This window comes from Nycticebus coucang, chromosome 3 (assembly GCF_027406575.1).
Source record: "Nycticebus coucang isolate mNycCou1 chromosome 3, mNycCou1.pri, whole genome shotgun sequence".
In the NCBI taxonomy this organism is placed as follows: domain Eukaryota; kingdom Metazoa; phylum Chordata; class Mammalia; order Primates; family Lorisidae; genus Nycticebus; species Nycticebus coucang.
This window is the reverse complement of record NC_069782.1, coordinates 19,090,482-19,116,017: the sequence shown is the minus strand read 5'-3', so window position 1 is coordinate 19,116,017 and position 25,536 is coordinate 19,090,482. Positions and strand designations below refer to the sequence as shown.

Sequence of the window (25,536 nt, the reverse complement as noted above, 5' to 3'; positions counted from 1 at the left end):
GAGGGATTTTTCTTTCAAGTACATGACTCATAGGGAATGATGATGTTTAAAGAAATTACAAGAAAGTCTTCAAAGTACCAAACAGACTCCTAAATGTTAGGCACTTATTGCTTATAACATTTCATTCCTATTTAAACTTTGAGATTTAAATTTGAACTGGAGACATGATGATGTCTTAAATGTAGCCAGGCTATATATAATAATTTGAAATGAAGCCAAAAATATTTAAATGCAAGAAGATTTTACAGCCTCCATGTATCAAACTCCTTGCCTGTGACCCTCTGCCTGTGGAAAAATTGCAACATACTCAAAGGCAAAACTGTGTGTGTGTGTGTATCTATCTATAGATAGGTAAATATATATAATAGTATATATAACTATATATAACATATATATACACACACGCATATTTATTTCTGTTTCTCTCTGAATGTTAAAAATGACACATAAAAAGAGAAAAACTAAACTCAGAAAATCATTGGATAGAATTGGTCTCAGCATGACATCAGGACCAAAAGCTGTTAACCAAAATCAAAAATGTTGCCTGGGTCAGGCAGGGTGGCTCATGCCTGTAATCCCAGCACTCTGGGAGGCTAAGGAAGGTGGATTGCTTGTGCTCAGAAGTTTGAGACCAGCCTGAGCAAGAGGAAGACCCCATCTCTAAAAATAGCCCAGCATTGTGGACGGCACCTGTAATCCCAGTTACTTGGGGGCTGGGGGGAGGCAAAAAGATCTCGAGCCCAAGAGTTTGAGGTTTGAGGTTTCCTAAGCCGCTCCGTATTTTCGATTATCAATTAGCAAATTTAGCATCGCTTGTACATTGAACTTAGTTCTGAGTGTTTCAGGGCCTCAAACAAGGATCCAGCTTCAGGTTTCTGACAAAAAAAAAAAAACTGCAATGTAGCCTGAAGAATTCCTCTGGGCACATAAGAAGTAATCGAATTTCATGTTAACCATTAAATTACAGACATTCGATTAAGTTTTCCAAACCTCAGTTTAGAAATGCTAAAGACCTTTAGAAAACATCCTTAAACCCAAGGGGAGGTTGGCCAGCGAAACCCTTTACCTGCGAAGGCCAAACAAAGAGGGGTCGAGGCCAGCCCGGGAGGCACAGGGCGCAGCGGCACGCGATGCACCCCGTCCCCATTGTGAGGTGCAAATGCTTTGTAACACTGGGAGACACCACAGAACAAAAATACTATTAGAAATGCTTCAAAAGGAACATTTTTGGCTGCGCTAGAGACTTTTGACATTATTTATTAGGTTCAAAACTGCTTCACAAAAGCCTCACAATGGTGCTGTGGAAACCAGTCCATCTGAGGCGCTCTCTGTTGTTCCAGGCGGGCATTGATCGGAACAATCCCCTCGCAGCGGTCAGCGCAAGTGCGCATTCACCACCGGCCTGGGCAGCGCCTGTGAACACGCCGTATGGTAGCGCCGGGGCGGCCGCGGGGGAGCCGCCGAGCAAACCTTTATTAACCTCTTGGAGGAGAAAAGGGTGGAAGCCCCGGCCAGCAGAGGAAGGGGCGACGCTGCCAGCTCGCCCTGGAGGGAGGTGTCTCCCCCGGGCCTCCTGTCTCCCGGGGCCTGGGGATGCTTGGGGAGCGTCTCCAGTGCCATGGCAACCGGGCTCCGTCCCACTGGATTTCCGGACGCGCACCGGAGCCCGCATTGCACGTCTCGGGGTGCCGGAAAGCCGGCCGTGGCCTCTGCGCTCGTCTCCTCCAGCTCGGGTTCCGAGGAGCTCCGCCAGACGCTCTGCCGGGCCTGGGGGGTCTGGCTCCTCCTGCAGAAGCCGATGGCGGTGGACGGTCTCACGTGGGAACCTGGAAGGCAAAGCACGACCAGGGTGGCGCTCTAGGGCGCGAGGCGGGGGCGGGGAGGGACCACACTGCGCCCGCCCCGCGCTTTCCGCGTCAACCCCTGGTGACAACTGGATGTCTGAGAAATCCACGTTTGTAATGTGCTGCAGAGAGGAAGGAAATGCCCTGACGATATCCTCTCCTGCTTCCTCACATTCAAGAAAATAAAAACGTCAGTAGACGATCTAATACACGCCCACACAGGAGAAAACCCAGTTCAATGCCAACTGGAGGGATAAGGGGAAGGATTGGAGAGCTCCCACTTAATGGGCACAATGTGAGGGTATATGGCACATCTCTTGGGGGTGGGGGGGACGCAGCTACAAGAGGAATTCTACCTAACGAATGCAAACACCGGATCCTAGTTTGTAGTCTCAACATTAACTTGAAATTAAAAAAAGAAAAAATCCGAGGGGGGCAAGGAAGAAACATAAGGGTATTCCTTTCCGATTTTTTAAAATTAAAAATGGGTTAGGAAAAGAAAATAAAAACACTATGTCTTTCCTGTTCGTTGAAGATACTTCCCTCCTTCCCTCCCTCCGAAATGTTTTTTGCAGAATCCTTATAAAACTTTTTACTTCAAGGAAAACGGTTCAAAACTTTTAAGGAGAGGGAAACGGAAGAATGACTAACATAGAGCCCCAATTCCTAAATTTGAGGGAAGTCAGCGAATGAAAACTTGTTAGGTGGAATTGGATATTCAGAAACAAATGGACCCACAGCTCGTTTAGGCTGACAAATGATGAGTTTTCAAAATTCATAAAGCAGTCACTTCCTGGGTTTTATTAGAAATTGCAACCAGCTGAAGATTAAAGCAAACAGTGAATTACCCTGAGGCCAGGATGATGTAATACACACAAACAAACACTCTAATACTAAGGGGCTTGATTTCTTTTTTTTTTTCTTTCTTTGCCCAACCAAATCATTTTTTCATATAAAAGATGTGATAACTTTTTACAACAGTACAGCCAAGACTGCAAAAGAATATAGATGTATTTCAGTATTTTATATTTAATGTAAATTATAACGTATAATAAATACTTATGTATAAAATCTCAAACTTTTACCTAGGGCATTCTTCCCATTGACCCACACAAATTAAAGTCTAATTCTTCAGTAGTGGATTAAGATAATTTGTGTGATTTAAGTCAGTTTCTACAAGATTTTAAAGGGTTTTGATTCACTTGTGGGTGTCTAGACTATTTGGAACAACCCACAGGATCACTTGTAAATTTAAAAAAGTAAAAGAATTAGAAGTCACAGTACCTTCCTAACGGAGGCTGTCAAACAGCAGGTCTATCTCTAACTGCTTGGTTGAGTTCATCATACACTGTTCTATGCCTGGTAGAGTCTGGTCACCTCCCATTGCACACTCAATATACCCAAGTCACAGAAAAAAAAATGTTTAGTGAATCTGACTTTTCCAATATGAGAATGGTTTCCTGGTAGTAAAAGTGGAATGGCATTCTAGTATCTCCAGGTTAAAGCAAACTTCAAACCCATTGCTTCGTGAAAATTAGATGCTTAATCCCTGTTCATTTTTGATTTCTAGTCTTCCCAGAAGAACCAATCACTGCATCAATATTCACGGCAAGAAGAATCTACCAGAGAACATGGATGTGGCTCTGGAATTCGGAGGAACAGAAAATGACCTTGACAATATGTTGTATTCTGTCTTGAGTCAAAGAATAGCAATTCCTTCCTTGAAAGCAGTTTGGTAATGGTGCATTTTACAACGTACTGTTTTAGGGAGGGAGTGTGTGGTGTAATGAAGAAAAGCTCTGAGGTCAGGCCCTCATAGATTCCAATCCTGGCCATCTCCTGGCCTATGTCTCTGTCCTTATCTGAAGCCTGGGGATTGTACTACCTATCTTGGAGGGCTGCTAGTGAGGTACAGTTTGTTCATTCATTTATTCATTTATTAATATTTTAGTGTCTATTATGTGCCTGGCAGTATTTTAGACACTGGGATATAGAAGGGCATAGAAGGCAGGCAACTTAGGTACTTACAAAGCTTACATCCTACTTGTGTTGGAGAAAAAGGGAGAAAAAGCCAGAAAGTAACAAATGAAAAAATTTTAAATTTTAGCTGGTAATCAATCCTATGGAGAAAAATAAAGCAAGAAAGAAAGTTAGAAAAGACCTAAGTAGGCTATACAATACACCCACAAGACTTATAGTGAAAAAGGAAACTAGCTGAGTATCAGAGAAAAGAAGATGATAAGATGTTCCAACTGCTATTATTATCAGATTTTGAACCTTAATATAAAAGCACTGTGGCCCAGAGTCGGAAGGGAAAGCTTGAATCTCAGCTCTAGCCCTAACATTACAGACCTCTAGGGCCTCTGATTCCACATTTAAACCATGGGGAAATAATAGTTTCTATCTCAGAGGAGGGCCACGTGGATCAACATGGAAAAATACATGTTCAGTTTTATAGCACGTTGCCTTGTACATAGTAGGACTCCAAAAATGTTACCCAACCAGCATCATCTGCTCCCCATCCTAGTGCAAGAGTCTCTCACTCAGCCACTCAGGAGGAAAGTCTTGCAGCCCCTTCCTGAGCAATTCCACCCAAGGTAGTACATACTCCCCAAGGTCAAAGAAGGTTCTTTGTATTGAGTCAAAAATCGACCTCTTCCCTTTTTTGCTGATTCCAATCAATTGCACAAACATTTGAAGCAGTAGTTCTCAACCTTCCTAATGCTACAACCCTCTACTATAGTTCCTCATATTGTGGTGACCCCCAACCATAAAATTATTTTCATTGCTAAAGCGACGGCACTAGGAAGGTTGAGAACCACTGATTTGGAGCAAAATCTACTCCAAAAGTTTCCTAACAATGGCTGGGCCCGATGCCTCACACCTGTTAATTATAGTACTTTGGAAGGCCAAGGCAGGTGAATTGCTTGAGTACAAGAGTTCAAGACCAGCCTGAGCAAGAGCAAGACCTGTCTTTACTAAAAATAGAAAAGCTAGCCAGGTGTAGTGGCACTTGCCTATAGTCCCAGCTTCTCTCGAGACTGAGGCAAGAGAATTACAAACTTTGAAGTTGCTATGAGCTATGACAGCATGGCACTCTACCCAGGGTGACAGAGTAAGTAAGACTCTGTCTCAAAAAAAAAAAAAGAATCCCTAGCAAAAAAGGATGGGGCTACATAACATAAGTCTAATCCTTCTTTTACATAACAGTTCATGGACTATTTGGCGACAAGCTGGTTTTCCATACATTTCCTCTCATCCATCCTGATCATCAGTGCCATGCAGCCCTCATCATCACCAACACCGTTCAGTCCATACTATGTTCAGGAAACAATTTCTGAACCAATCCTCTAATTGCAACACCTCTCCTAAGTAGTAATGGTCACTAGTTCACAGATGAAAAAAAGTGAGCTCAATGAACATTGATAGGATTTGATCAGGCTGCACAGCTGAAATGAGAGAAAGCTGATACTTGAGCCCTGATCTTCTTGGTGCCAAAGCTCATTTTTTCTGGGTAATCTCCTTATTTTTAATCATTCCTCCTATTCCTATGTGTGAGTTTAAGACAATTCATTACTATATACATTATGCTTTGTTATAAATTCACAGCTTCCTTATTTATAAAATGGGGGTAATAATATTATCTTCCTATGAGAGTTATATGAGGATTTCATAAAATAATACAAAATTTCTCAGCACACTGTCTGGACCAAGGTAAGAGTTTAATAAATGGGGCAGAAAATGATGATGATCATACTAATTAATAGCTGTCATTATCAGGTGCAATACCTGAATCATCAAATTACCTGTCACCAATTCACACCTGTTTTCTCCTTCAATACATTGCTTGGGATGTTCATTAAGGGCTAATACAGTTCTTATTGTACCTTCTAGAATAGGACCTGCCATTGAGTCAGTAATTTTTGTTTATAGCCAAGTTGAAAGCAAAACACGACTAACTGAAAAAAGAAAAGAAGTGTTAGGAACCACAACGTGATACCTACCAGAATTTCCCTTGGCTCTGGTGGAGGGCTGGTTCTGCAGCCTCCTGTGTCTAGTCATGTGCATGCCCGCAGCCTCCAGGTGAAGAGGATTTGCTGAGTATTGTTCAGCAGGTTTTTGTGCCATTTGCTGGCCCACAAATGGACTGCTCCACGCCTGCTTGGGCACTCCTTTGGTTCTCTTCCTAATTTCTTCTCTGGCCGTATAGATCAGCGGGGCCTCATCTGTCTCACTGGGTGTTGGGGAGGAGTAGACCTCTCCATACCTTTCGTCTTCTTCGAAAGAAACTGTTCTTTCAGGAGACCTTGGGACGATGTACTTGTAAGTACAAAATAGTCTCTTATATGCCACTGGACTCTGAATCTTTTCTGGAAGATATTATAAAAGGAAAACACATTAGTTTGAAAAATATATACTTTAATATCACCTACTAAATTATGGGCAGAAAAGATGGAATCAGGTAACATATGGATTTTGGATTATTTCATGTTTGTACCCTGAGCAAGCAAAAATGGCAAAGAAGACAGGGACCAGGGTAGATAAGTGGGAAAAGAAGAGAAGGGAAAGGCCTGGAAAAGGAGGGAAAAGACTAGAAATGCTTTTGTGGAGTTCAAGCTGTGTTGTAGGCACTGCATGAGGCCCAAGACAATTCTTTTTCCAATGCAGCCAAGAGAAACCAAAAGGCTGGACACCCCTGAATCTTTCAGAACAGTAGCAGTGGGTCTCCTGATCCCAAAGGAAAACAAACAGTAGAAGCTACGGCATTTGATCTGTCCTTGTCTGTTGTTCAAATATCAAGAACAGAAGGCCTGAGGTATTTTACAGTTTCACTTTGAAAAGAGACCTTCAGGGTCATCTGAAACTGAGTCTCCATCACCTTCTACATCTACCCTGGTTTAATTAATGCATCTTGTCTCACCACCAGTCAGGTGGTGAAGAAGCTGAGTTTGGGACCCAGGACACGGAATCTTGGAGAGTTTTGTTTTTCTACTACACTGTTCATGCCAGTGTTGCTAAAGGACGCACCTCACCCGGGTGACCTGGGCTTGAAGCCAGAGATGCAAGGCACCTCAGTGATAATAGCTCACAAATCCTGGGCACCGATCACAGGCCAGCTCTGCCCTATTGTTCATGCCTCCACCCATAGAAAATGCCATCTGCGTTATTTCTAACATATAGGAAAAGAAATGACATCTTAGGGAAGGAAATCAAGCACTCTGCCTAAGGCCCAATGAATAAAATTAGGGAATTGGGTTCCGTTGGAACCCATCATGCCTCTAGGGGCCTAAGTTCTTAACTTCTCCCTCAGGCTTCCTCAGACTACTGATGTAAGGGCCCGACTCTGTCCAACTACTGAGACATTTGGCTTTCCGCATTTTGTTTGCTAAAAAGCTCTTCCCAATATTCAAGATTTGCATGTTTCTTTTAATGTGTACATGTCTCTGCTTCTTATTTTGTAGCACAAATCTTCCATCTGCTGCTCATTTTATCTGAAATAATATTGTGGCAGACAGGAGATTTCGAGGTACAAGAAAATAAACCTCAGGGCTGAAAGTATTTCACAGAAACAATGTTTTCATTCCCTTTAAGCTTCAAAATAGCTCATGATAAATCATGATAGATGTTGATGTGTTCGTTTTAGAATCAATAGGAGGCAAATGTGGTGAGTCCTCTGAAGTGCCAGCAAGCATGATGCCCACTTCACACTTGCTCCTTAGAGCTGGGCCTCAAAATACAACCTCTATGTGTTTGTTTCCCCACTCTGTGTCTCCTCGCTCATGCCTCTAACGCTAGCAGGTTCATGTTGTAAGAAGACCAGAGGCACCTGTCCTAAAAAGAGAAATGGAAGACAAAGACAATTTCCCAGAGCTTAGTCTGCCCTTGACTCTAGGTGTACATAGGAGCTTGAAGTCAACTGATTTCATCTCTAGCATATCTAAAATCAAACACATGTTAAATAGGTCTTCTGTGAATTCTAAACATCTCAAAGTTACACTTCTTTTAAGAGTACTCTCAGACCACGTAATGGAGTTTAATGAAGTCTGCCACCTCCTCATTCACCTTTTCTCCTAGCTGGAGAGTGAGAGTAATTTTTAAGCTGATAGTGTTGAGTCCAAGAGAAGAATCGAAAACACACTAATCCCTGAGAAGTGGTAGAGCTTAGAGGCCAACTCCTTGAGCTCTGAGCCCAGAATACTTGGTCAAATCTGTGTCTTATCCCTCCCTGGCTGTGTTACCTTGTCAAAGCTGCTTAAGTCATCTCTGCCTCAGTTTCCTCTTTTATAAAATGAGAATAGACTTCTGGGTGAGAGTGCAGTTTTGTTACATGGATATATTGTATATGGTTATTATTGGATAATAATATAAGCTTGGATAGTGTACAATGTACACATTGTACATTTGTACACAATTTTTCATCCCTCACCCCTACCTTCTAACCTTTGAATATCCAATGTCTATTACTCCACTCTGTATGACCATGCATATGTAGAGATTAGCTCCCACTTATGAGTGAGAACATACATATATTGTATTGAAACCAAACATTAAGAGAAAATTTTGAAAGAAGCTAAGGGGCAGTGGGGAATATACACCTTATGGAGGAACAAGGATAAGAAGTGAGAGAGAGCCATTGTTCAACATGGTGACTATACTTAATGGCATTGGTTTGTATTGGGAAAATCACTAAGAGAATAGATTTTCGGTGTTTCCTCTTACCACAAACACAAAAAATGATACATGAGATAATGTATAGGTGAATCAGCTCTTTTTTTTTTGTTTTTGTTGTTTTTTTTTTTATTTATTCATTTTTATTGTAAAATCATAGCTATGTACATTAGTGTAATCAAGGGGTACAATGTGCTAGTTTCATATGCAATCTGAATTGATTCCACATATTTCAAAATATTGTTGTACACTGTATATATATACCTGTCTATGTATATATACACTATTTTTGTCAATTTAAAAACTAAATTACATTTTAAAAAGAATTACAGCTGACTTCTCATCAGAAATTACACAAACAAGAAGAGAGTAGAATAAAATATTTAAAGCACTGAAAGGCAAAAAACACCATCCACAATTCTATAGCCAACTGAATTATCTTTCAACATTGAAAGATAAATAAACACATTTTTAAACAATAAAAAAGGGAATTTATTGTCATCAGTCCTGCTAGATAAAAAAGAAATGTTAAAGGAAATTCTTTAGGGAATAAGAAAGTGATACAAATCATTAACTCATGTCTACATAGAGAAAGGAAGGGTTAGAGAAGGAATAACTAAAATAAAAGCTTTCATTTTTCTTATTCTTAATTGATCCTAAAGATAACTGCTTCTAAAAGAAATTAACTCACTACTTCTTTCCAACACAGCTCCTTGTGCCATCATGTCCATCATGTCCCCTTTCCCTGCTTTTATTCAATACAACAATATACATGTACCATATACATAATTGTTTACAAGTTTGACATCTCTTTCCCTCAATAGAATGCGAACTCTGGGAGGACAAGTACCATCTCTGAATCATATGCCAAGTACCTGGCACATGGTAGATGCTCAGAAACTTACCTTGGAAAGAAAAAAAAAATGAATGAATCCCTCACCTCAGGGTAGGTGCTCTTCAGTACCACAGCATCAGCCTTCTCCATGCCATCTTGTCACCTCCATCCTCTCACTCTATACAGTTGCCTAGAGATAATCGCTTCACTTCTCTTTCCTTGGGGATTGGCCCATGTCACTCAGTTCATCATAATCACCCAGTCCAGCTCTAGGAGCCACGGTGCTTTGCCCGCTGCTGAGGATGTCAAATAAGTTTTGTCTCAATCACCAGTCCCCCCAAATTTAAGTTCTAGGGTTGTGTCTCAATTCATGAGGCCATTACTGGTGTCTGCCATGAGTGTGGGAAAGTGACACAGCTATAAGAAGGGCAGGGATTTGTCATAGCTCAGGAACTGTGCTAAGTATGAAGGTGCCTATCTCTACCTTCTGGGGGAGGGACGTTCTTCTCTCAGTGTCACTCAACCCCCCCTCCTCCCTCCATCGGCATGGAGTTGGCTTCTCACCACACATCAGAAGATAGCTGCAGGTCATGCCATGTAGTAGTTCACTCTCCTCTCACCTCTTCCTATGACACCATCAGCCCTACTCAGCTGCACTCAAATCACAGAAAATCCCTAACCTGGGAACACAGGTGCATGCATATTGTAATGTTTTATTTTTAAACTTCTGGGCTAGACTACAGCTTGTTTCAAACATGAGATATAATTTAAAGAACGTCAGTGTGAAAAGCAGAACATTTGGTTCTAGTGAACTGACTGATACATCAGATATCTCTAGGCCTTGGTTTTCCCATCTATAAAAGAATAAAAAGATCTCTAAAATCTTCTCCAACTCTAATAAGCCAATGTGTTTCCGGGTAGTGAACATTTTTGCTTTAATTACCTTCATGTATTTATTTTTGATGCATTATCTTACCATATGAAATTGCTATTTTTGTAGGTCAAAAATGATCGAGCATAGGCAATTTGATATATTACTCCTTAATACCATACGAATGGGTAAACATATACACATATTTTAAGCAAAATAAATAGCCTCAGATTTACCCAATTTTATCATATCAATATCAACAATTTGTTCTCCCATTCTCTTATTGATAGATACACAGGATAAAGGTGAAGCTCAATTTTGTTCTTATTTTTATTTTTAATCTTACAAACAAGACTGATATGAACATTCTTGTGCATGTACTCTTGTGTCTTCAGCCAAGTCACAGAGTATGCAAGTCTTCAACCTTATACATAATACCCATTGTTTTGCAAAGCGTTTTTATCAACTTAACATTTCCACCAAATGTACAGCTTTCTATTGTTTCACATCCTTGCCAACATTTCCTATTATCTTTTTGAATTTCTCTTTTTTTTAATTTTTGCCATTTTAGTGGCTATTAAAAGGTACTGCATTGTGGTTTTAGTTTGTATTTTCCTGATAACAAATGCACTTGAACATCTCTCTTCCCACTAAATCTTGCATCTGAATTGCTTACAAACTGTGTAATTGTGGGTTGAGTTTCAGCCCCTGTCCTTCCTCCTGCCCTGCATTTTCTACCAGTTAGTGAATAGTGACACAGCCCTGGAGGGCACAGTGGGGAGTATGTGGAGAACCCAAAACATGGATCATCTGCCTCTAAACGAATAACCTGGAGTTGACCTTCGGGGATTGTATTCACACAATTTAACTGCCATGACCCAGTGTCATATTTCACATCTTGCTGAAACTCTAGGCAAGCACTATTTTGCATACAATTAGGTACTTGGATGATTGTTCATGTAAATGATTATCTTATGCCAACCACAGCTTGCTTGAGACACAAAAGACTGTACTACCTGCTTATATTATCACTGCACACAGTACCTTAACCTGCTTATACAAAGCTGTTTCCAATTTTCTCACACTCCCCACTTGAGAATGTACACTTTCGCAGTGACTCCTTTAAAATGAGAACACAGGCCATATATGTGAATATTTTAAATCACATAATACAATGCATATATCCAGGGAACCAATGCTTCATAGTATTCATTCTTTAAGAAAAAAGCTAAAGTGTTTTTTTCTTCACACTAGAGAACTCAACAGGAAAGATAATCATTCTTAAGTAATTCTGTGAATATATAATTCTGATGAATAAAATCAAGAGAAAGGATGGCCAAAAAGTCACACTTAAGAGTCAGAAACAATTAAAAAAGAAACCCAGCCTCCCCCCAACCCTGGCCTTTGTTGAAGGGATCACCAGAGACCTATGTAGATATTATTTTGAAATTTAGAGCTTCAACTTGTATGAACAAGAATACCCATGCTGAGTTTTTGCACCCCTCTGTGAAACAGCAAAAAGAACCCAACAGACCCTATTCTTGCATTAAAGCAACACACTGCAGAAAGCTGAAAATAAACCATCTATGCTTGATTAATTAGGTTTGTAAGTATTGTTTCAGAACCAAACAATATTTCTAAAGATTTCAATAGTTCAAAGATTGCCCTATGGCCATCTAGCCAATACATCTTCTAACACACGCAGTTTACAAGCATTTTTCTTCCCAATATGTTGTCTTGGTTGGTGTGACATTGTTTGAGTGCAGGGCTATTTGGGTCATAGTGGTTTTCTCCTCTGCACAGCAGTGGTGCTGAGCACAGCACTTTGACCATACATCTTCCATGTCATTTCCATCAAAGGCACATGATACTTCCTGGTGACCAATCAGGAGCGGTCCAGCATCCTAACAGAGGGCATATTGGCAAACCAAGCTTTCTTAATGACAGCCATTGTTCCAGGCCAACAAAAGGGAGGTCCTGAATATTAACATGTGGCCTTGTGTAAAGGTTACCAGTATGGCACATCCATCATATTTCACAACCGAGAAAGAGAACTTTGTAAGTTCTGTCAGAACCTACTGTTGTCCAAATAAATGTATTAGGCTGACAGCTGACACCAATGAGGCAAATAATCTTGAGTGATGATCTCTTCTTTAAATAAATATCCTTTCACATCTTTGAAGCAGCAGCAGACATTATAGTGAGAGATGGTGTTGAAAGAATATACCTCAGGGCCATGGGGGTCAGAATAGCCAGGCAACCCAATTAAAATATTGATTTATTAACATGCAATCATTAGGCCAAATGGCATCTCCTTCTAACAGGTATAACTTCCAACACTGAAAAGACAAATCACATATTTTGACATCTCAGAGTCTTGAATGGTCTTCTTAATGGTAAAGACCAACAACTCCATGAAAATTTGGTAAAATTTAGGCTGTTGATATAATTATTAGAAAAACTCAAAGGCCTAGGTTTATTGACAAGGCTACATTTTGGTTAAAGGCTATACAGAGCCAAGTATGAGAACAGAATTGAGGGGAACTAAATGGTGTCACATTCATCTAATACTAAACCTAAGAGCAAATAACAACCTTTCTTACTTGACAATCTTGATTCAAGATAGTTCTATGTTCGGTATAATAACCAAAAACCTACATTCCTAATATTAAACATAGAACAATCCATCTCTAATCGAGATTGTCAAGTAAGAAAGTTTGCTATTTAGAGACATGGGGTTCTGGTTTTTAAACATTATCTTTCAAAACTTTGGAATTTATTTCTATTTAGGTATCTGAAAAAATATATACAAGCAAAAGAAAGACCAGTGAATAAGCATGTATCTCTGCTCCCTTACTCTGGTTTTACTGTCATAGAGGGTGGGGAGGCAGGCAGGAGGAGGAGGAGAGTTCCTTTTTATTCCTTGGATACATCATACTCTCTCTTGACATGCAGATATTTTCTCTCTTTGTGAAATATTTTTCATAGTGATTCTTCCTCTAAACCATTCCTGTGTGCCCTTCAGTTCTTTTTTTTAACCTCTGAATAATTTGGAACTTTCCTTTCCCTGTAAATTTTTACAGTTCCTTAGACTTGCTTTATCATAACAGTCATCATTTGAAATTCCTTATTGAATTATCTTGTCTTCAAAATTACTACAAACTCCATGAGGAGAGAGACAGGAGATATCTATTTCACCTTGTAGTTGTTCTGTAAATATTTGTGCATAAAATAGTAACTTTCTATTGTAAAACAAGATCCAAATCTACAACTATCAATTCTTGACTTATAATTAATTCAGCAAAGTCTCAGGTTGCAAAATTGATGTATGCAAATCAGTAGCTTTTATATACTCCAACAACAGTCAAATTGAGAATCAAATCAAAGATATAATACCTTTAACAACAGCAACAAAGAGAATAAAATATCAAGGCATATATTTAACTAAGGAGGTGAAAGACCTCTATGAATCACTGTGGAAGAAAATCACAGAGGATATGAACAAATGGAAAAACATGTTATGCTCATGAATGGGCAGAATCAACATTGTTAAAATGACTATACTACACAAAGTGATTTACAAATTCAATGTAATCCCCATCACAATACCAATATCATTTTTTGTAGATCTAGAAAAAAATAGTTCTATGCTTCATATAGAACCAGAAAGGACTCTGAATGGCCAATGCAACCTTATACAACAGGGAAGCATCATTTTACCAGACTTCAAGCTCCAAAGCTATGGTATCCAAAATATCATGGTACTGCATATAAACAGAAATACAGAACTGTGGATCAGAACAGAGAACCCAGATATGAAGCCCTCCTCATGTTCCCATCTGCTCTTTGAAAAAGCCAACAAAAATATACACTAGGGAAAAGACAACCTATTCAATAAATGATGCTGGGAAAATTGGATAGCCACATGTAGAAGACTGAAAGAGTATCACACTTCTCACCACTCACAAATATTAAATCATGATGTCTAACAGACTTAAACCTAAGGCATGAAAGTATAGGAACTCTAGAAGAAAATGTTGGAAAAACTCTTATCAATATCAGCCTAAGCAAAGAATTTATGAAGAAGACTGCAAAAGCAATTATGGCAAAAACAAAAATAAGTAAATAGGACCTGATCAAATTAAAAAGCTTCTATACATCCAAGACACTATCAATGGAGCAAATAGACAGCCTGCAGAAGGAGAGAAAAGTATTTGCATGCTATACATCTGGTAAAGTACTGATAACCAAAACCTACAAAGAAGTCAAACAAATCAGCAAGAAGAAATCAAATAACCTCATTAAAAAGTGGGCAAAAGACTTGAATGGAAACTTTTCAAATGACGATAGACTAATGGCCAAGAAACACATGAAAAAAACTCAATGTCTCTAATCATCAGGGAAATGCAAATCAAAACCACAATTGATATCACCAAACTCCAGCAAGAATGGTTCTTATCAAGAAGTCCCAAAGCAACAGATGTGGGTATGGAACTCTTACACACTGTTGGCAGAACTGCAAAGTAGTACAACCTCCATGGGAAGTAGTAGGAAGATGCCTCAAAGAACTAAAAGTAGACTAACCATTTGACCCAGAAAGCCCACTACTAGGTATTTACCCAAAGGAAAAAAAAACAAACAAATATTTTTTTAAAGAAGACATTTGAATTCAAACATTTATAGCAGCACAATTCACAATCACAAAGATGAGGAAACAACCCAAGTGCCCACCAATACATGAGTGGATTAACAAAATATTGTATACATACACCATGGAGTACAATTCAGCCATAAAAGTGGTGATCTGGTATCTTCTGTAACAACTTGGATGGAACTGCAGATAATTCTTCTAAGTGAAGTATCATAAGAATGGGGAAAAAATGCCACATGCACTCAATACTAAATTAAATCTAATTAATCAACATGTATGAGTATATATGGAAGTATAAACTGCAATGAAAATCAAGCAAGCGACAGAAAGGAAGAGGGGACAGGTAAACTCACACCTCCTGGGGACAATGCCCACTATCTTGGTGAAAGGCACACATATAACTTTGATTCAAATGTACAAAAGCAAATTATCTAACCAAAATGTGAGCACCCCCATAATATTCTGAAATTTAAAAGGTAAGCTGCTGTTATATAAAAAAATTCTCATGTATGTGATGAATGGACTTAGCATTGAATCAAGTTACCTTGACTGTAACTATAGTTAGGACGCCAAGTAACTATAATACAATATAATCTCACCAAGTGTTGGGTTTTTTTTTTTTTTTTTTTTTTTTTTTTGCAGTTTTTGGTCAGGGCCAGGTTTCAACCTGCCACCTCCAATATATGGGGCTGGCGCCCCACTCCTTTGAGCCACAGGCGCTGCCCCTCACCAAGTATTTTTCATTATTTCAGTGTAAGGCACAATCAGGTAAGGAATAACAAGTAGCCAGCTTTTGAACTATCTTTAAAAAGGGCATTTTCTAGGTAAATTAATTGTGTGAATATATATCAAGGACAAAGTATATATATCAAGGATCAAAATAAAAGTGTTTCTTAACATTTACCCACTTGTCTTGGCATTGAGTCTTCCTTTCCACCTCTGCACATTTACCTTGTGCGTCTTCCTTCTAGAACATTCTCTACTTTTCCACTTCTTATTGAGCTTCAAGGCCCAAGGTAAGTACCACTCCTTTTGTGATGCCTTCCCCTGCTGCTCAAGCTCACAGCAAACAACATCCCTGTTTCCGAGTCCCTCTAGTTCTTTCTTCCTGAGATCTCATTAGACATAAGTGTAAATGCATGTCTTAGGTGAGTACGACATTTTTTTGTGGAGATTTTTCATCCTCATAAATATGGCAAAATTTCTTACCATCTCTTGCTGACTTCAAAAAACAAAAGTGATAATGACAAGGTAATGGTAATTATATATTAATTACATATTTCCTACTGGTTTATAAAACATTGCTCAGTTCCATTCTATTTGTTTCATTCTACAGATGATGAAGAAATAGGCTTAGAGAAATTGCATTACTTATTCAAGTTGCCCAACGTTTCATTGATGGAATCAATTTTCTAGGTATGACCTAAAGTGCCTAAAACAGTGCCTAGCACCCTGGACACATATATTCACTAGTACATCCTCCAACTCTTTTTTTGTAATCTCCCTCCAAATTGTCCTTTTTAGCTACATCATTATTAAATGCTCTAAGACCAAGTCCTGAAGCTAAATTCTACAATCTTCCTTTTTGACTTAAGGTAGCCCCTAATCCTCTTTGCCTCTGTTTCCCATCAGAAAGAAAGACAGAAATAGTTATTATGTTCATCCAACAAAAAGGAAATTAATGGTTGATTAGATGCCTGTTGAACAGAGTGAGGATGAAAACCAGTCTTCATGGTGAATTATTGAATTAGGGGGCCAACTTACACTGAGGCTATGTCTACACAAAGCCAAACATCCAGTCAATTCAGCCACAGGGAAAAAAAATACAATTTAGTGACAGGAAAAATGAAATTAGTAGATGAGGACTGTGCAGGCAAAATAAAATGCAGCCACGGATGTCAATACAATAGCATGGTGACAGTGCTGGCAGAGTTTACAGACTTAAAAAGACATACGAATGAAACTTGTGATGCCCACGGTTAGAAAAGTAGACGTGCTACTGACTATACAAAAATAGATGCATCCAATGTGTGGGGGGGATATACAATTCTCTCTTTACTCTATATTTCTATTTCATTTCAGAATTCAAATTTAAGATGGAAATCAAGAAAAAACAAAGCCAAGATACAAACAACTGAATCACATCACAGCCCAGGATATTAAAAAGAAGCACTCTCCTTTGAAAAGTCTGGCATATAACACATTATGATGCAGGCATTCAACATAACTTAGAGTCGTAGCTGGTGGATGAAATATCGCCTTCATTTTCTATGCAGTTTAGAGATGCAGTTCATCTATAGGCAATTCCAAATAATGAAATTCATGTGGTACTTACACCCATTTTCCCAATTTCCTTTTTAAAAAAAATGTCAGGTTAATATGAGGGTACAGACAACCAGGTCACAGTATTTGCATTTGTTAGGTAGAGTCCCTCTTGTAGTTGTGTTCCGTACCCAAAAGGTGTGCCATACACCCCTACATTGTGCCCATGAAGTGGGAGCACCTTAAGTACCCCTTTTCCCCCCTCCCTCAACTTGAAATGGGTTTTTCTCCTATGTGGGCATGAATTAGAACATCTACAGGCTTCATATTAGTATTGAGTACATTGGATATTTGCTTTTCAATTCTTGTGATACTATGGCAAAAATCAGGAAATCGTCTTTAAAATGTGTAATTTTTCTTTGATCATTAAATAGTAGTTGTAGATTTGCATTAAAGGTCTACGTATGTCAATTGTGCTTTCAAGAGCTGTCATTTTAATGTCTGATCATTTTTAGATTTATGTTTTCATCACAAGCGCTTGCAATATTATCATGCTGTAATATTTAGAGCCCATAAACTCTAAGTAGGTTCTAAGACTGCATTGTGTGTTTGGAACTATTGACTCAGTAAGGCAGAAGGAGAGATGGTGATAACTTTTGAGTAATTTTTCACTCCATTAAGGTTGAAATACAATGAATTAAAGATATAGATATTAACTAATAACTTATTCATTTAATTTTCCCAGTAACCCTAAAAGAATTAGACCCAAGAGGTACACAAAGGAAGCATTCTTGAAGACAAATTGGAAAGTATAGTTTTGTGAACTGAGTTCCGAACCCCAGAATGAGTGCTTGCAGCTGGAACATGAACTGTTTTTTGTTACCTTAAATACTACTGGGCCACATGGAGCATTTCTGAGAACCTTCTATTTTAAAGTGTTCTGTTCATAGTTTATGTTTTCCGTATGGCTCATCCTTGCTTCAGAGTTTCTATTCATTTCCATAAAAATAAGATCTTTGTTTTGCAAGAGTTCATCTTTGCCCATCCCTTCATCCCTATAATGACCACAAACCTCCACTTGGGTTATTACAACCCCTCTAGCACCAGCCGATTGTGGCAAGATGAATAGAGAATTATTTGGAAGAAAAAACCACAGAGGCAGATGATCTGTGGGGCTGCAGACCTCGTGTTTTATTCTGATCATTCCAACTGACCCAGTGTGGAGGATAATAAACCCTACATTGGTGTTGAGCTGTTTCAAAATGAATTAAATGTTTACAGAAGTCATCACTGGAACCTTCGAGGAAGTTCTGAAGGAAGATACCATTGGGTTAACTGAAAATTAACCAAAATGTGCTTTCCGGAAAAGGAAGCTCCCTGTAGTTTGGGGTTGACTTCAAGCAATTATTCAAACAAAGCACTTGGCGCCTGTATTGGTGACAAAATAGTTTGCATGAAGTAAAGGGAGAAAACAAATATGCATGAAAATTAAATTTAGGCCTCTGGGACCACCCTTTTGGGGCCATAGAAGAACCGATTACATGTTCACAGCTGGAACTGGTGTTGGCAGGCAGGCTTTATTCATGGGCTGAGGGAGGGACTCCTTTTTTGTGCGACATTCTTATGGCAAAGCAAGAACAGCAGTATTAAAAGCAACTGACACAGGCCTCAGCCCCCTGGCCCCATGCCACTCAGATTGGGCATCCAACTGCCGTTGTCTCCACTGAAAAATAATTATGTGGCTCAAATGTATGTGTCCGATCAATGGCAGGTTCTCTCTTTCATCTTCATCACATACGTCATCGTCCACCCAAACTCCTTTTAGCAAAATTTCACTTAGAAGGTAGCAAGTAACAGCCCAGGGAATAGCCAGCATTCTGGACGACAGTCTTCTGCTTGAGTCTTGCAGTACTGAGGTTCAAGGTCATGATGTGATGCTGAAGCTATCTTGTAACAAAGTCCTTTGAGTCCTCTCATAAGTAACAGTGTGTGACTTAGCATGCACTTGGTAATAGGTCTGTTGGCATCTGGGCAGTAGACCACAAAATGGACTCAGTTCTTCATTCTTCCCTGGCAACATGAAATTGCCCGTCTCAAGATACAGTCTATTTCCCTTCATCAGGGCTGGACTTGTGACTTGTTTCACACGGTACACAGTACAGTGACAAGGAGGGCTTCCTATGACAACTTGAAGTGTGAAGGATGAGTAAAGATTAGTCTAGTGAATAGGGGGAGTAGATAATGTCATCCTAAGGTGGAAAAGAACATGTCGTGCTCAATAATAATAATATCTAAAATTCATTGGTCACCACGATGGACCAGAAACTACTCAAAGTATTTTACTTGTACTAAGTAATTAAAGCCCCCACAGCAATCTAATAATTATTACCCTCATTTTGTTTTTGAGAATCTTAGCTGGTGTCCTACAGACACTAGTGGCAGAGTCAGGATTCACTCATGAGGCCACAGGGCTTCAGCACCCATGCGCACTCACTGCTGTGCCAGCGCATTCTGGAAGGAACTGGAAGAAGCTGGCAGGACAAGAGCAGGTTGTCAAGGGGAAAACCTGGCCTTGCACAAAAGCCTCACAACCAGTATGACATGGGGACAACTCAGTCTATTCTCTGTAAAGCCACCAGAGGGATCCTTTTAAAGGTTAAATCAGATGCTGTTGTGTCCTCACTCACACCCTTCCAATGGCTTGCCATCACACTTACAGAAAAATTACAATTTCTTATTATGGTCACAGGCCTCACACAACCTAGCTTCTTTCTACCATTCTTACCTACTCTGCCACCTTCCAGCCCTACACCCTGCTCCAGTCACAGTGGCCTTTGTCCTGCTTCTTGACTGATCCAAGCTTATTCCCAACTGGGTTCCACACTATGCCATTGCCTCTGCTTAGAATGCTGTTTCCCCAGATCTTAATGCAGGCTCAGCCTCTTGGCTCCTTCAAGCTCTACACAGACCCTACCTCCTCAGAGAGGCCTCCCTTTGTCACCTTTTCTTCCTTTCTTCTTTTTCTTTCTTTTTCTTGACAGAGTCTCACTTTGTCACACTTTGTAGAGTACCCTGATATCATAGCTCACAGCAACATCAAACTCTTGGGCTCAAGAAATCCTCTTGCTTCAGCCTCCCAAGTAGCTGAGACTACAGGTGCCCACCACAATGCTCAGCTACTTTTAGAGACAAGGTCTCACTCTTGCTAAGGCTGGTCTCAAACTCATGAGCTGAGCCAATCCATCGACCTCAGCCTCCCAGAATGCTAGGATTACAGACATGAGCCACCGCCCTTGGCTGGTCACCTTTTCTAAAATAACACCTGCAAATCACATTACTTTATCCTTAGCCTGATTTACTTTTCTTCCTAAGACCTACCACTCCATAAAATTACGTTATGATACATTTGGGTTTTTTATTTTACTTGTTTACTGTCTGGCTGCCCCGCAGAATGTACACTCTCTAAGACCAGGCCCTTTGACCTTCTTGTTTACGGCCTAGACCACTGTCTGGTATATTAAAAGTACTCAATACATTATACAATACACACCTTGATGTTGTTTGAAATTGATTTAAGTTTCAAAAATCTGAAACCTTAACCAATAAGAGTATGCCCAGAGTAGGACAACTAGAAGCATGAGAAATATTAATAGTTAAAGAAGTGGTTTTCAAGCTTCAGTGAATAAGAGTACTTTCTGTCAAGACCTCTGGGGTCGGAAGTTGACAGGTGACTCTGATCCAGGTAGTCTATGAATAAGGTTGCCAGACTTAGCAAACAAAACTATGGGACACCAAGTTGAACTTCAATTTCAGATGAATGATGAATCTATTGCATGGGACATGTAAAACAAAAAACATTTCTTGAACAAAAAAACATTTCAACTGTCTAGAAAGATAACCTTTTCAATTAGTACAATTGGGCAGTGGTGGAACAGGCTACCTCTCAGAGCAGTGAGTTTCCATCTTCAAGAGGGTGCAAGTCATGTTGTTGAAAGGATGCTGGGGACAGAGTCTGGGTGAAGGTGGAACTCCATCGATTCCCAACTAAGGCTCTTCCAACAGTAGGAATTTAGTGACTTGGAAGGAGGGAGAGATGGCCCTCCTCTGTATTTTTTGACCATTTCTGAATTGAAAACAATTACTGGGTGCCTATCCTGTCCCAGGTGCTATTCCAAACACTAGGAATATGTAGATAACTAAGCATGATCTGCCCTTCCGAATACCCTGATTTCTAGGAGGAGAAAAAAAAATGAAGAGGAGATGGTGATATGAGGAGATTCAGAGCCAAGGCAGCACACAGAGGTGGCACAAAACCCACGGGAAACACAGAGAGCTCTCATTTCTATCCTTTGAATTATGCGGGGACCACATGTTTATGTGTAAGAATTTTTAACATCTCCCAATTTGTCATTTTACTGTTTCAAGGGTCACTAAGATGGTCTCACAGAGACTGAACTAAATGATGCCATTGCTCTTTACAAAACACAAAGGCTTTCAACATACTCATTGCACAAAATTTGGAGGATAAAGAAATGATATGGGGGGGGATGAAAGGGGGAAAGTACTTAATTACTTGTAATTACTGTAAGCATTTTTGTGCTATTTTCACTCCAGCCTTCCTCCTACCTCTACAAATAGCCAATAGTGAACTGTAACAAACATATAATAAAATAACATATGTATAATGTATGTATAATATAATAACCTGTACCTAATGCACTATGTATACATAACTGTACATATATAATACATGTATATCTGTGGCCATATCGATTCTATAACCATAGTAATACAGATGATTTCATATTCAAATTTTGCTTAACTCTCCATCTTTAGACACTCCCTATGTCAAAAAATATTCTTTGAAGACTTTCTATGATTCTATAACAGTGGATTAGATGGACAATGATGTCACTGTTATTTTTGGCCAGTCTCTTTGACAGAGACAATAAAAAGAAATTGTTAAGAAAAACAGTGCATTTTGGCACTCCAAGATGTCACACGTCAAAACAGTCTGAGGAAGAATGAGACTCCACCTCTACTAAAAATAGAAGAACTAGTGGGCATAGGGGTGGGCGCCTGTAGTCCCTGCTACTCAGGAGGTTAAGGCAAGAAGATTGCTCAGCCCAAGAGTTTGAGGTTGCTGTGAGGTATGATGTCATGGCACTCTACCCAGGGAGATGCAGTGAGATTCTCTCTCTCTCAAAAAAAAAAAAAGAAAAGAAAAGAAAAAGAAAAAGAAAAAAAATTAAGCCAACCCTGGTCAAAATGAACCTATGTATAAATGATGTGGATCTTGATTTTAGAGACTATATCTAAAAAATACCAATAATAATTTTCATATTGTTTTATCTTGTTTTGTAAATTTAAAAATGAGGAGGTGGTTCCACTGAATGTAAAGGAATTAATTGCCCCCAAGAATATCCAGGGCGTTCTAACAGGATCAGACTCATCAGTGTCAATAAATGCCTTGACGTCCAACTCTAGATAATCTGTAACCTTTCCTTTAAACTGAAGTACTTAAATACTCAAGCTCGGAACACAGAAGTGTTATATGGGTTTGAATTTATTTTAGATAGCTGGCCGTAACCAGCATGACCCCATGAGAAAAGATGAGGCCATCTGTCCACTATCAGTACTGTTAATAAATCTTTATCTCTTGCTTTCTGACAGTATTACTCTTTGGTATCTCTCCCTGCTCTAGATCTCCACAGGGCTCTATTTCTTACCACCTGTATCCTCTTGAATTATAGTTGTATATGTCCTTACCTGACTGCCTTGTTCATAAGCATTATCTATGTCTCCCCAATCTATTTAATTTCCATGTGTTTAAACCTAAGAGTAGAAGCAGCTCAAGCTTTTGCCAATCCTTTCTGCTACCCCTAAGCTTCTTCCTTCCCCAAGACAGGGCTGGCCAGATTATCAGCTACAGGGAAATGGGATGCATGCATTCTGTGGAACTCCTGTTTTCTTACAAGCCTGCTCATGTGTTCCCATACTGGAAGCACCAGGCAAAATTGTCACATGCTCCCACTTAGGTTTTCCATTAGTTGGTAAAACTGAAGCTTTAATCCAGGTCTAGATTCTTGTGTCTACTCTCAGTTGGATGAATGGGAGGGTCATAACCACTAACCTCCAGCCTTCCCACCCCACAGAGCATACGAAGGAACCTGGGTAAGCTTCAGAGTGAGGGTGCAGTCAGCTTCCTGCTCCCAGATGTGCCCACCACCTCCCAGAAAGGCCTCTGCTCCATGCGTAGCTTACTCTCAAAGAGGACTTAGAACCTGCAAAGTTCTGGACAATTTGCCTGTTTACGTAAACTTTGTGCAAGGCACTGTGCTAAATGCCAGTGTTAGAGCAATGAATAACTGAAGCTCAATCTCTGTCCTCTAAAGGTTCCAGTCTAGAGAGATCAGGATAGGTAAACAGGCAAACACCACACAGTGTGACAAATGCCATCATGGAAGAGGAGCATCTCACCATATCCCTTGGATACAGAGTCAGTGATATTAATATTCCCGTTTTTCATATGAGATAACTGAGGCACAGAAAAGCTAAGGTTCCTAATTTTATATGGCTCAAGGTAGTCAGACATAGCCAGAGAAGGCTCCAGTCCATTGCGTTCTTTCTATAGCATGGCCACCTCTGCAGAATCATGGGACCTTGTTTATCCTAGAGGAGAAAAAGAACTTACGATAATTAAGGATGTCATCCAGTATTGCCTTAAGTTTATGCCTGAGTGCTCCAGTTCATATGGAAACTATCATTTTTTGAACCACTCCTTTAGATCTTGCTACTGATGGGAAATCATGTAGCACCTGATTTCAAGCTGGACCATGTATTTGTCAACCAATTTAAGGCTAAGTTAACATGACAAACAACTCTGGGATCTCCTCAATGAGCAGAGACACAGAATTATTCTCATTCATGATTCACGTGCACTGGCAACTCAGTTTCAGATGTGCTCCAGTTAATCTTTATCCTGGGCCTCCTGTGGAAGAACCAGTCTCCACATGGGAGTTGGTCCCACAGCAGAGGGAAAAGAGAAGACGATTCTTATAGTTTCTACTCGGAAGTGACACACTTCTGCTAGGACTTCACTGGCCAAAGTGAATTACATGGCCAAGCCTGATGTCAATGAGGCAGAGGAGTAATAAGGACAGAAGATGTTCTGAACAATGGCCCACAGTCTCATTCATGACTACAGAGGTGCAACTAAATGTGGACATAGAAGACTTGGGAATGGACATGACCTTATCCACCAGAGTAAGCTGAAATGAAACTCCAGTAATATCACCTGTTAAACAGGAATAACCATCTCATCCATCTTAAGAACTTGACGTGAAATTCAAATGACAAAGCATAAGAAAGTTCCTTGAAAACCATAGAACACACTGCTCCTGTTCTCACACAGAGCTTCATGTTCAAATATCTCATCCCTACCTGTAGACCAGAAGCTTCAAGCTTGATTATCTGTGGGGCCAGGCAGATAACACAAATAAAAGCACGAAAGTTGCTCACTCCAAAAGCAAAACCCACCTCCCCAAAAAAAATCACCTTACTTTTTTTTTGTCTGGTTTGGTTTTTGTTTGTTTTTGTAACTGCTTTTCAGGGAAAACCCTACATATCTGAGGACTGGATTGGGCTGGTAGAACCACTGCCATCACCTATGGATTCCTTAGGGAAAGAGAATGACCAATCTATCCAACACCACAGCTTCAAACACAGGTCTAACACATAGAAAATCCCTGATAAAGTGAGTGTAATTGAAGTCTGTTGTCAAATAAGTAATTGTATTTACCTTACAAATATATTAGCCAAAGATAATTAAGGAACCTAGAGTGATTTTCAAGTCTCACACTTGCTAACTCAGGGCTTTTAATAAAACTAACCAATTCTTTACATAAGAGATATACAGATGTTCATTGACTTATGCTCGGTGCATGTCCTGACAAGCTCATTGTAAATTGAAAATATCCTAAGTCAAAAATGCATTTAATATACCTGCCCTACTGAGCATCACAACTTAGCCTCGTCTAATGTAAACCCATTCAGAACACTTACATCAGCCTACAGTTGGGAAAAATTATATAATACAAAGCTCCTTTACAATATAGTGTTGACTATCTCGTGTAATTTATCTAATACTGTACATTTCATTGATGCTGTGACCAGTGAATCTTTTCTTAAATTTAAGATTAATATAAGGGTACAACATGATCAGGTTATATTGTTTGTGGGTACAATGTAGGGGAGAGTATACCACCCATCTCCCGGGTGAAGGGCTCAACCCAACCACTGCATATTAAGTTGAGCCATCTGTATACAGGGGACTGTCTGTAGTACTTTATGATTAACCCTGATCCAATTACCAACTACTTCAACTGCAAGAAACTGTTCATTC

The 25,536-nt window shown here is 39.6% G+C and overlaps 1 protein-coding gene across 1 annotated transcript in view; it reads right to left on the bottom strand.

The window, feature by feature from the left end:
• Positions 1-1,374: 1,374 nt before the first annotated feature.
• C3H12orf42 (chromosome 3 C12orf42 homolog) overlaps positions 1,375-25,536 on the bottom strand; it is a 152,920-nt gene continuing 128,758 nt past the window's right edge. Inside the window, exons 5-6 of the mRNA XM_053583351.1 lie at positions 5,849-6,214; positions 1,375-1,826 (exon numbers count right to left, since the gene is read on the bottom strand). Coding sequence (XP_053439326.1) covers positions 1,375-1,826; positions 5,849-6,214 — 818 coding nt within the window. The remainder of the gene's footprint in view (positions 1,827-5,848; positions 6,215-25,536) is intronic.